The sequence below is a fragment of the Anguilla rostrata genome, chromosome 2 (assembly GCF_018555375.3).
Source record: "Anguilla rostrata isolate EN2019 chromosome 2, ASM1855537v3, whole genome shotgun sequence".
Taxonomy (NCBI): Eukaryota; Metazoa; Chordata; class Actinopteri; order Anguilliformes; family Anguillidae; genus Anguilla; species Anguilla rostrata.
Window position 1 is genome coordinate 52,555,187 of NC_057934.1, and position 12,733 is coordinate 52,567,919.

The 12,733-nt window shown below is 36.9% G+C and overlaps 1 protein-coding gene across 2 annotated transcripts in view; it reads right to left on the reverse strand.

The window, feature by feature from the left end:
• The window catches only part of LOC135248417 (growth arrest-specific protein 7-like), an 85,535-nt gene extending 76,391 nt beyond the window's left edge, over nt 1-9,144 (reverse strand). Inside the window, exons 1-2 of one of the 2 annotated variants that reach the window (XM_064323044.1) lie at nt 8,682-9,144; nt 7,096-7,285 (exon numbers count right to left, since the gene is read on the reverse strand). Coding sequence is in view for 1 of the 2 variants with exons in the window: in XM_064323042.1 (XP_064179112.1) it covers nt 8,682-8,882 (201 nt within the window). In the remaining variant the exon portion in view is untranslated. The remainder of the gene's footprint in view (nt 1-7,095; nt 7,286-8,681) is intronic. The other variant, XM_064323042.1, reaches the window with a different exon arrangement.
• Nucleotides 9,145-12,733: the final 3,589 nt, after the last annotated feature.

The following is a 12,733-nucleotide window of genomic DNA, read 5'->3' on the forward strand; positions in this document are numbered from 1 at the left end:
GAGACACAACTAGAGATTCCAAATTGGGAAGAAAATATGGGGGAATATTGTAGGAAAAAGTAATTGCATCACTTCCTGTTCTACTATAGCAACAGTACTGGCAATCACTTTAGACAATCAGAAAACAAAATTAGCCTTGATAAATTTAATCTTTTGTTGTCAAATGACAATTTAGCTCAGAATTTTCTATGGTATACCTTCCCACCAAATTATCCTCTATTTGTTGCAGTAAAAATGTTACTCCGTGTCCTTGGATTCTTTTGCAATGCTCAGCAGTATCTGGAAGAATAAAAAAGGTTCCATTGTTCTTGTTTTTAGATGACTTTCTAGACATTTCTATGAACAGGAGCCAAATAAATAAAATATAATTAACTGCTTACCATCATGAAACTGTAGCATCTCTTAACAATCAGTGCACATTTTAGCACTGATTGATAGAAGAGATGTTGTATGTACTTTCATTTTGCATGCATGTCTACTGACTAAATTTATATAATAAACTGGACTTTTGAAATCCTATACAACTGAGGCTTGCTAGATTAACTTCATGATGAAAAATGAAGCTAGCAAGAATTTATTTCAGTAAAAATGAAACTTAGTGTATTTTCTGATTTATGTTTGGAAAGACATAAAAAGGTGGGGGATGGTGGTTATACCTACCTAACCTACAGCATAACTACAGTATGTCCACCATCACCCATAACGCATGGATATTTTCACACTTCATTATGTTTGGCTGGGTACATAGTGTGTGTAATTGAGAACGCGTGTGAAAGTCAGCAAGTGAAATGAATGTAGCGTTTCATGGCAACCAACAAAATATTACATCATAAATCAAACCACACAATCTGCCTGGCAAATTGAATATGGGGCAGCGTCCTCATCTGGTATCCACACACAAAGACACAAAGATGCATCCAATAGTCCTAAAAAAGCAAAAGCTTTGGATCAATATACCTGTTTATAAAGCAACACGACTCAGTTTCAAATTTAAAGCCTCAAACTGTTCATGTGTATCACAACGTTTTACAAAATCTGTGTATGCATGAATTTCATTTCATTTAAATTATAAACAGGAGCACAGCCTATAAGAGCACAGTGAGGCCAGTCAAATTTGTACCTATAACATCGAAGTAAAACTGTTTCTGATAAGGTATACTGAACGGCAAATAATTTTAATGAATTATTTTGACCAGAGTCATCTGCGGCTACTATTTCAGAGATTTTAAAATAATTACTAACAGAAAACACTGAACAACATAATGTTTCGCAGTGAATAGAAAGAGTTCATTAGTATGTTTATTTCCCTCACCTCAGGTTTCAAGATCACCAAACTTTCATTTCTAACCTACGAACTGTATGCTGTGCATCATGTAAAAAGAGAAACTAAAGCAAGAATACCACACCATAATGCTTTAGTTACTTAATGGCTGGTCATGCAATTACTTAATTAAATGGGCTGTGTAATTTCATCAGTTTAAAAAAAAAAAATTATTGAATTATTCTTTATCATGGACTTAAGGAGACTAGTACACTTTTAATCTTTGTCTATGCATGAATTTAGAAATTTAATTCTTACAGCTCAAGCCAAGCAGTAAATGACATGCTTCCAATTCAACCAAGCAAACATACGACAATTAAATAAATACAATAATAATAAAACTATATATATATATATATATATATATATATATATATATATATATATATATATATATATTATATATATATATATATATAGGTAGTATGCTATTAAGGTAATGCTATTGAATATTGAAGATGAAAAATAAAAAAAAATAAAAACTTACAAAGCAATGCAGACTGTCTATCCCATGTTTATATAAGCTACATGCTGTTTATCCCATGGAACATTGCTGAGATAGTTTGAGCCTGCATCAAGTAGCCACATTTAGGATAGTATCCAGTGGTGAATAACCTTTCAGCATCTCTAGTAGTCTTCAGTGATATGACATAGGTCTTCTGTCTTGCATATGCGGCTATTTAGTGGCACCATCATGATGCAAAACAGCTTGAAAAACTAAATCCTTTTTATAAAATCAACTGACATAAGTGGTGCTTATGGTCCAATTCCACCCCAAATCTGTTATTCCCAAATCACAACTCTTCCTTTGCTTTGTAAGAAGCCTGTTGTGTGTGGGTCAATAACCAGCAAGCAGTTGCACAATAACCAGCAACCATGTTCAATTATATATAGCGGCTTCCATCTAATGAAATGTAAGTGACCTACACAGGGATCCTCACATGACTCACAACCAATGTTCAGAAGCCAAATGGACAATACATAGCAGCCATTTTGCAGATTCAGATGAGGGGAAATTAGTTGGGTTAAGCCAATTAAACTGGGAATAATTATATGACTGATTGAAAACTTGGCCAGGATACAAGCAAACACCTGACAAAAACCACTTCCAACAATAACGAAGTGGTACAAAGTGATGAGCAAGCTGACCTGCCTCAACTGATTTCCAAGCAGTGCATTCCAGTCTTGTGAATATGGCAGATATGGCAGGCTTCCTATCTTAAGGTGTGAATCTGGGCAACCCTTTGCATAGAAAATTGATACACACTGAAGCATCTGGAGAGCCAGACAGGTTTCCTGCCAATGAAACACCTATGAACAATAATACATCACTTCTAGCATGTCCTATACTGTAGAGATTAGATAACACAAAATTGATCACATGCTACGATTAAGGATATGCTACTTTAGACTCAGACCCACCTGGCATCCCTGATGCCACCAAGGAAAAGGGACTTCCCCCGACAAACTCTGGCACAAATCAAAAGCAAAGCCTGTCAGATCAGCTATGGGAACTGCTCATTTGCCAGGACCTGTCTTAGCTGAACTCTTTGGCAAACTGGCATGCAGGACCAGTCTTCTGAAGTCTGGCCATTGAGTGGCACAGATGGCTGGGTTTGGCCATTAGCCAGCTGTCATAGAGTCAGAGCGCCCTCTATTCTATGTACGTGCATAGATGGTGTACATTCTGCTTTAAATTTATTTTCATTTTTAAAAGTTCCCAATTTCCTCCATTCTCTAACAGAGCAGCACTGTCTGCCCTACAGGGATGAGGGTAGGATGGATTGCAGGTGAATTTTCCATAGGATCCACAAACAACAACTGTTGTCACTGTGTGTCTAGCATTTTTCAGCCATCACAAGATTATTCTTGACAGATTTCTCTCATTTTTCCCTCATGACAAGATTGAGCAATACAGCCACAAAAGTAGGAGGCAGGGGGTGCTAAGAACATGTGTATTATGACAAGTCTCTATGAATAGTCATAGCACATATTATAAAACTGGTTTCTCTCATAGCATAGATTAACAGATCAAGGAAAAACTATGGTTTGCACTAAAAAAACTAGTCAGTAACGGTGATGTACCAGAATGACCTTAATTGTCTTAGCTACATGCAGAACACTAACATGTATCACATTGAACATGCTGAATTAATTATCTGACAAAGCTGTGTACTTTACTGTAAGGTTCCCATATGTTCTGCTTTAAACAAGTCAGATCAGTCCTGTATATCATCCCAATGCCTGCTGTCCTTAGTTTTCTGCCAATTAATGGGTCCACATCTACTGTGTTTCCCAGGGATGCTTAATGTGATCTCAGTGGGCCAAGTGGATACTATACTCCAGTTTCCTAAATCTGTTAAAAAATAAATGCACTTTTCATGCAGTTGTATGAAAAAACTTACACGAAAGGTGCTATTTAATTTGTTTATTTATTATGGTATCACCATCCAGGAGTATCTATTGATCACCAGTTACCATCTTCTTAAGCCATCATTCCATGCCTACATCACCTGAGACCCTGTACCTCAATAGTTAACAATTGAGATGCTAACAGCTTAATTAACTCATGAACCACATTTGTATGGAAGTACCTGCTTCCGATACACTGTATGTCCCCCATACCCGCGTTTCCTACTTTGTGGCCACTACCTGTATATTGGGAAATAAACTGCTCGTACCTCATCCTGAGTATTGCAACCATTAGCCTATTCATGTCGTCACAGTCTTCACTTTCCAGATGTGTACATACGCTTGGCTACATAACATAAATACACATGAAAGAGATTGCCCCAATACCTTGGCTTTAACTTGTCAGAATAGAAGTGAGATGAAAGCCTCAAAATATAAGTGAAATTCAACTGGTAAATCATGCATTAAATTACCTATTTCCCTTGTTCTCCTCTACAGCATTATCAGATTGGTCAGCATGCAAACACATGCATGCTGACCAATCTGATAATGCTGTAGAAAAGAACAAGGGAAATAGGTAATTTAATTATTCAGAGCTGATAGCAGGAAAGCTTTTGTATGCTTTAAATCAGTTATTCTGTCTGTCTAACCAGCTGCAGCTAAACCTTAGAGACCAGTTGCTGCATCCAGTGCTTGGAATTGGTGGAAATAACACAACAGTTGTGAGGAATGAAACGTATTGAAGGAGTTGTTCCAATAAAATAAGTCTCCAGAGAAGAAACATTCACCTCCATGGTGCTTGCCATTGTTTGCTTTTTTAGTGCTGAGTATCCCTGAAAACTCAATACGTTTCAGTCCTCAAAAGCACAACTATTATGTTATTTCCACCAATTCCAAACACTGGATTCAGCAACAGGTCACTAAGTTTTAGCTGCAGTTGGTCAGACAGACAGTGACTGATTTAAAACAGACAAAAGCATTCCTGTCAGCTCTAAAAAATTCCTGTAAGAGGCATGGAACATATGGGACCCCACAAATTCCACTCTTCTATCAAACAATACAGTGGTTTTCTGCCATTTCGAGAACAAAGTATTGCAAACACAGCAACAAATCTAAGTGACTGTCTTTCTACTAAACATGGAACAAGATATGTCTTGAGCATGCGGAAAGTGAGGTTTACCACAAGATGAGACCAAAGTGCTCTGGAAGAGCTGATGTCTTGAAAAGGACACCAAACAAATGAACAAGCTTTAGAGTCAGGAACCTCCATTCCGAGCATGTGCTTGCTGCCTCTGCTCATACATTCCAGTCTCATAACATCTAAAATTTTGTCATTTTAGTAAGAGTGGTCATGTTACTATACACAATAGGATCATTATCTCCAATAAAATGTGCTTAAACAAATCTCCAAAATAGTTGAAGTTCTTTATGACTAGTAAAACTCAGGAAAAATCCATTCAATAAGTGCTGCATCAATGGGTGTTATTTGGCCAGCATGCTATAACTTTTTCTTGTAACTCTGAAACTGCATATATGCTGTAGAAATAAATATAGTTTAAGCCTCCATTAAAGGTGCCAATATCAGCTAGTATGTATGCAAATTGCCAGTATATTATTACATTCACTGTGATCACTGTGATGAAAAATAATATGCAGTGAACATATATTAAAAAATCAATTTTGGAAGAAATTTTTTATATACATATATACAAATATTTTTTTTAATGCATATTTAAAAGCATGGTATAATACATATACCATGCTATATGCATATTTGAGCTGGCAAGGGAAAATACATTTTCAAAAATCTACTGTGACCAAAGCATACAAAAGAAATGTATTTTCACTTTTTTTAGTTGGTCGGTCATTTGTTGTAGAAATGGGATTACTTTCAAAATGGCAGTGATTGAATGAGCACATGTACATCAACATATGCAACCACAGAAGTTCAAATATCTGAACACTGGCACATCTGGACTGTTGTGTTGCATAACATATGACTTTTTTATACTTTCCTCCCTATTGAAAATAATGGCAAGCAGGAACCTTGTGTAAGAGTGGAAGGGGCACTATTACCAATAACTTTTCTCTGATCTGGAAAACGTATGAATAGGGTGTGCATTATTATTGGCGTTTTCCAGTGGTCATTAAAGGGACAGTTCACTCAAAAATAAATAAGGCAATATTTCCACCTATCCGGAGTGTTATCTATCCATCCAGATAGTTAGATAGAGTTTTCTAGATATTCACTGCAGCTTACCCTAAAAATACACTACATGACCAAAGGTATGTGGACACCTGACATCCAAAATTATAGACATTAATATGGAGTTGGTACACCCTTTGCTACTATAACAACCTCAACTCTTCCGTGAAGGCTTTATGCTAGATGTTGGAGCATTGCTGCAGGGAGATTTGGTTCCATTCAGCCAAAACAGCATCAGTGAGGTCGGGCACTGATTGGGAAATTAGGCCTGGCTCGCAGTTGGCTTTCCAATTAACCCCAAAGTTGTTGGACAGGTTGACGTTAGGACTCTGCGCAAGCCAGTCAGGTTTTTCAACACCATTCTTGACAAAACCATTTCTATATGGAGCTCACTGTGTGTGTTGAAACAGGAAAGGGCCTTCCCAAAACTGTTGGGAAAGCACAGAATCATCTGAAATGTCATTGTATGCTGTAGCATTAAGATTTGCCTTGCCCCTGATCAAGGGTGTACAGAAGCTTTTGGCCATATAGTGTCTAATGACATGGTTACTCACAAACATTCACAGACCTTGTTGTGCATGGTTTCATCGAAAACTACTTTCTACTGAAGTACGCCAAATGTATACATCTGTGCAAAGTCTCAAAAATGACACTGATCAATCAAAACATTGAATATTAGCTATAAATTTTGTGACTGATCAGTTGCGTGCCCAAAGACAATTTCCTCACAATGCAACTTAGGCCTATGGCAGGTTTTCCTGGAATCGACAGCTAACGTGACCATGGCACTGCCCAAAAAGAGAAAGCTCGAACGTGGGGGACAGACAACCAAACATTAAAGTTTATTTTCCTGGGTTCATGATGTGCTAATATTTTGAAAATGTCAGAGGACTGTTAACAGTAATGCACAAGGTGCATAAAACCTTGGTGAAGCGGCAAAGTAATGCCAGATGTCCCTATTTTTTTCTCCAATAGGAATAAATGAACCCAACAACTCCCTGGCACTTCAATTTAATTTACTCCAATGCAATTTAAGCCTAATATATTTTTATTGAATGTTCTAAAAAATCTTATCTGTCACTGAAGTTTGTGATATTGTTAACAATGCTCTCTCCGTGGAGTCTTAATTATAATGTGGCATAGGTTACACACTCACAGAAAATTTTTATCCTGTTGATGCAGCAGATGAAGTCATCATCTCCTTGTAATCACGTTTTAAGTCTTGAATATACAGAGCAAACAAAAAAATTGCACACTGCCTGCTGTGCCATCTGAACAGCGTCAAAATATTCCATCCCGCGTGTTGCGTCTGTTCAGAGGTTTTTCAGTGCGTTCTACCACCAGGCCTGAAAAAGAATTACTAGAAACATTGGACTGAATCACAGCCTGCATTTGAAAACTGCAAATTGGTCATAAAAGACACAGTAGTATGCATACTAACACTGCTTCTTCTTGATGTCTTGCAGGAGATTTCATCATTTCCATGTAATCTACAAGACTCTATACGGTAGATTTTTTCTTCAGAAGTGCAAATGTCTTAAGATCAAAAAATATTTGATTGGGAAGTTTTGAGTAGTAGTGGAGTTACAATAAATGTAAACTTGTAATGGAAACCTGAATCAGGTGAGACAAGGCCATCATGCTGAAGGTATACTTTTCCTGTTAAAACCATACAATGCTCGCTAAACTGGTTACTTACCAGTCTGACCATATGACTATATTAGAACTGATAACTTGCCACATTTCGACAAGAAACCCATACAATGTTAGTATTCTTAATCGTAACTAGACTTGAAAAGGAGCATGGGTCCTATTTATTAACAAAGGTAGTTTAAACATTTTCTTGACTAAGCAGTCCTTGCATTCTATGTAATCTTTCTGTGCAATCAATAGCCTACATTTCAGCTACCATTCTGCATTCTTATAAATTTTGTAATGAGGAAGTCCTCACGATGGGGAGAAATGGTTTAACTGGAATAACTCAGTACTGCCTGGTAATCTCCCGATGGCCTTTGTATAACACTTTTTACATCACAAGTCCAAAATTGAATGCACTACAAAATCAATTTCAGTAATCATGGAGACTGAAATTCACTGAATAAAATTAGTCCCACTGACTTGATTTTAATTTCCATATAGGCCAACGCTTTATATAAGAATGTCAGCAACATATGGGGAAGAACAGAGGTGTTTCCGCTGGACATGTGTGCACCTAATTCAGTGTATGTCTTTATTGGTCGGCCTATGTAGGCTACGTGCGTGTTTTTCCCACTAAACTGGTGGGAAATGTCATGTCATCGTGTCATCATGTTTCACTGAATCCAACTGACCCGCTGATGAAAGGACCTTAGATCAGGCAAGTGATGTCGTAGTTTCGCGCATCCAAATAGTTCAATATGCATTTAAAATCAGTACATTAGTAGTATTATTGCCATTTTATCTGAAATTAAATGTTGTCAAATGAAATAGAAAACCAAAACACCATCTGCAGTCCTTTAGTCTGTCTGTTCTCCCACCATAACCTACTGTATTCCGACCCCTTGAGCTTTCGCTGTTTCAAAAAATAAAATAAAAAATGTCATAGGCTACTAACGTACCCAACCACATAGTGATAATGTAACACAGCAGACTTCAATAATCTTTGAGTTCTGTGTGTTTGTCTAACTTCCATGCCAATACAGCAGCTAGTCTTGGGGACGTTGTATAGATCTCAGAACCTCAGAGAATTGAACACTGTCTTACCTCTAAAACCTGGACGTAACTTGCAGGAAACCATCCTCTCACTCCATCCTTCTCTCCTTCCCACCAACCGCCAGCTGATGCTTGTATTACTTTAATTATTTCCCCAGCCTCGAATCTCAATCCTTGTTGGTGCTGATCTCCACTGAAGGCGTATAAACTTTTGCAGTAGGCTCCAGCCATAGCAAAATCGAATACATGCATAGGCTATGTGAACCAGAATTCTCGCTACTTCGCTTTCTTTGTTTTGCTGAGCAACAGTCGTCGAGTTAAATATTAAGCCGTCGACTTTCCGGTGTTTCCAGATATTTGAATACTACCAGGATGTCTGAGCAGTAGACATAAACCCACAGAGATCACCAAATTATAGCAATCCCCAGACTTTCCACTCCGCACAGTGTTGCCAACCTGAGTGCAGTCCTCACCCCAGCGCTGCTGCGCTCTTCTGCCTGCACGGGTGAAGGAAGGAAGAGTGATCTCATCGTTCAGGGGCTGTATAGAGAACATCGAGATGTGGTTTATCCGGTGTACATTTTTTAGTTATTGCCCATTCTATGCATAGCCTATATTTAATGTAATATTTTATCGTTTATGAAACAGGTGTGTCTGTGTTATTGTCTTTTTATCTATTTGTTGTAGGCTATTTAGGCTATCTTGCGTTTCATATTTTAACGTCAAGGTTTTACTTTGTAGGCTAGTCTACATTTTAGCAAGAATTATATGTTTATAGTTAGGGTATTTATTGCAATCGTGCGTTTTTAGTGTCGCAGCCGATCTCACACACTAGGCTACACATCTATAACTCCAAATTCTACATGAATGTGACTATAATTACAAAGAAAATAACGCCAAAAATACACTCGGTGAAATTCGTCTCAAATGAATGTACTTTAAATGTAGGGTACATAACAAGAACCTGATTAAAAACGTGCGAATTTAGGGTTAACATTGCCTTACAGGTTCAGTTCTCACCAAAAACGTAGCGGAATGTATTCCTTTACGGTGCTTAGTGGGGACAAAAAAAAACAAAACATTTAAACAAGTATTGACTGAATCCATGCTTTTGTCCTCTTAAATTATCTGCAGCTTGGGGGTACAAACCATCAGTGGTGGTAGCCTAGGCTTTAAGTTTATAGCATTTTCAGTGTCATTTTAGGTGGCTTTATATGGCGAATAATGAATACAACAAACTTGAGTAATTCTAGAAAACGTTATTGATGCCAAAACAGCAAAGTTTGTATTTTAGGGGCTGATGTCTTAATTTATGGTTAAGTCAAGAGTCATCAAATACATTACAATACAGTAATACATTCCTTTTATGTAGTTCAACCACTACACTTGAGTCTTTAAGCATACAGTTGAAACACACTGGGTTTGTTCTTCTTCATATTACAATAAATCAGACACATTCTGGATTTGAAAATGATCCCCAATGCAACACTGTCAGACACTCGGATAAATAGCTTCCTCTAGTGGGAGATTTAAAGAAATGCAGTTTTGGTCAACAAGCAGGGAAGGTTTCAGAAAAACAAGGATATTTCACTGAAGGCAGAGATATGGATACTTAAAATGCTCACTTCAAAAATGTTTTTCAACATCTTTATTCAAGAAAATGTTTTATATTTATATCATGCATACAGTATATGTTTCTTTCAACTTTGACACTAGGGCAGTGTACAAACTACATTTACAGATAGGGAAAAGTTCGTTGAAAAATGCCCTAAAATACGAGCTTAACGGTGAAGACAACTGTATCACGATTGATAGGAAGTATTGTTAATGACAGTGTATTTATATTAATGCAGTTTGGTGTTTCATGTAGGCCTCTGGGGGGGTTGGGGGGGGGGGGGGGTTTCTCTATTATCAACCCATTTTCTCAAGATTATGGTAAAACTAGTTATCTAAAGTCTTTCACAATTCTATTTTAGTGGGGAGACACTTCTTTCACAAATCTCTTGTGTGGCCAGTGGTTTGATTTGTCCATCACGTCACTATCTGTACAGTGACCCCCACCTCTATCTGTACCCCTCTCTGTTTCCCCTGTCTGAATAAACTGGAAAAAGAATACATAAGGAGAGTGGACTGTCTGCTGTTCTTAAAGAAACAATGCTGATGTATGCAAGCAATTTAAAAATTTAGTTTTCATAAAGAAGATAATCTTAAAGAATTACATAAAATTCTCTAATTCCTCCTTTGCATTCATTTCCATTGATGGAACAGGTATGAAATTAACCATAAGATGGCATCAACAGATTAAAAGGAGCACTATGCATTTTATTCCTGAAACAAAGCCTTTTGATTGCATGTGCTGTAATGAGATTTGTGAGCAAACATGTTGCATAAAATTATTAATATTATATTATTTTTTAAAGCAATCTTTAAGAATTTGTCAAATATGGGTCTGAATTTGGTGGAACCCCTGCATCTCAAATTAATGTATCATAATATGATGAAGAATAAACTCAACACTGTTGATGTGAACTCATGTTGATGTGAGTATGCAATTGTTAACATTTTCTGGTAGTCCTCTGTAACCTGGAGATTGGACAAACGTAGTGTTTCTTATTCCTGACTACTATATCCAATCAAATCAATGAACAGTGAAGAAATTTCTTAGGGTGCTAAGTGAGTAAATGAAAAGAGTTTAAAGAATGCAGAAAAAAGCGTTTCTTCATACTACTTAAGAACACACAGAATGTTAAGGCTCATATTGTATGAGTCTCGCCACTTGGCCATCTTGTTCACTCTTCTTTGCTCTGGCAAAAGTAAACAGGGTTTTCATATTATAACATTGCAATTAAACAAATGTTTTAAAAATAAAATATGCCAAAAGGAAACCCAAAGGGGTGGAAGATTCCCATCTTGAATGAAAAACTATGAGAATATGACTATTTAAGTATTTAAATGATAGTTGCCTCAGTGTTGCCAAAATAGTGTAGATGTGGACACATCAGTTTTGCATGAATACACGACAGCGGAACACTTTCGGCATTCTAATTTCTTTTTTTTTTTTGTGTGTGCCTGTATAACAGGTTTCATGCTGATCATCAACTAGCCCTGATTGGGATTTTCTTGTGATTTCTTTCTTGTTTTACATCCCTAGAAAAGACAAAACTTGTCCTCCATTACTTAAATAACAGGCAATACACATCTGTATTCTTTTCTAAATCTGTTACTGTGTTTCTTTCAGTGGTATCACTTAAAGTATGGCTGTACATTACAGGCATTTAGCAGACGCTCTTATCCAGAGCAACTTACACAACTTTTACATAACATTTTTTTACATTGTATCCAATTATATAGCTGGATATATACTGTTAAGTACCTTGCTCAAGGGCACAACAGCAGTGCCCTACCCATGAATCTAATCTATGACCTTTCGGTTACAAGCCCAGTTCCTTACCCACTGTGCTACATTGCCGCCCGCCATACATGACCATGTACATACTGCCCTGTACATACACTGCCAGGTCTGCCGCCGGTACATACATGACCATGTACCATAAATATTCTTGAAAAGTGAATAGAGATTCTATGAGTTAATTATCACTTCCTGTCTCCAGAGAAAGTGTTTCTCTGCTGTATGTGAGACAGCATCTGCAGTAAATCAAATAATTTTGAAATATGACATGCATTTGACATGTGCTTAACAAGACACTTTCAGGGGATTAGTAACTCAATATTAACACATGCTCTGCACCAGAAAAGTAGGGTACAGAGTCAAGACATCTGCCCTTGGGATTTTTTTAAAACGGTGTCACAATCTATAATCCTATCTTCATTCTATTTATGAACATGACAAAAGCAATTAAAATATATCATAGGAGACAATTTTCATTCCTCGTGTTTAATATCTGTTACTATTTTGGCAAATACCAAATGTGAGATGCCATAGTATAGAGATGGCTGCTTAATCCTGTTATGCTTCGATCCCCGATAAGGAATTACACTGTACCCGACATATAAAACATTTTATATCTGTTACATTGATTTAAACCAAGTCTTCAGAGGTAAAAAAAATAAAATAAAACATTTAAAACTTAACATTAAAGTAC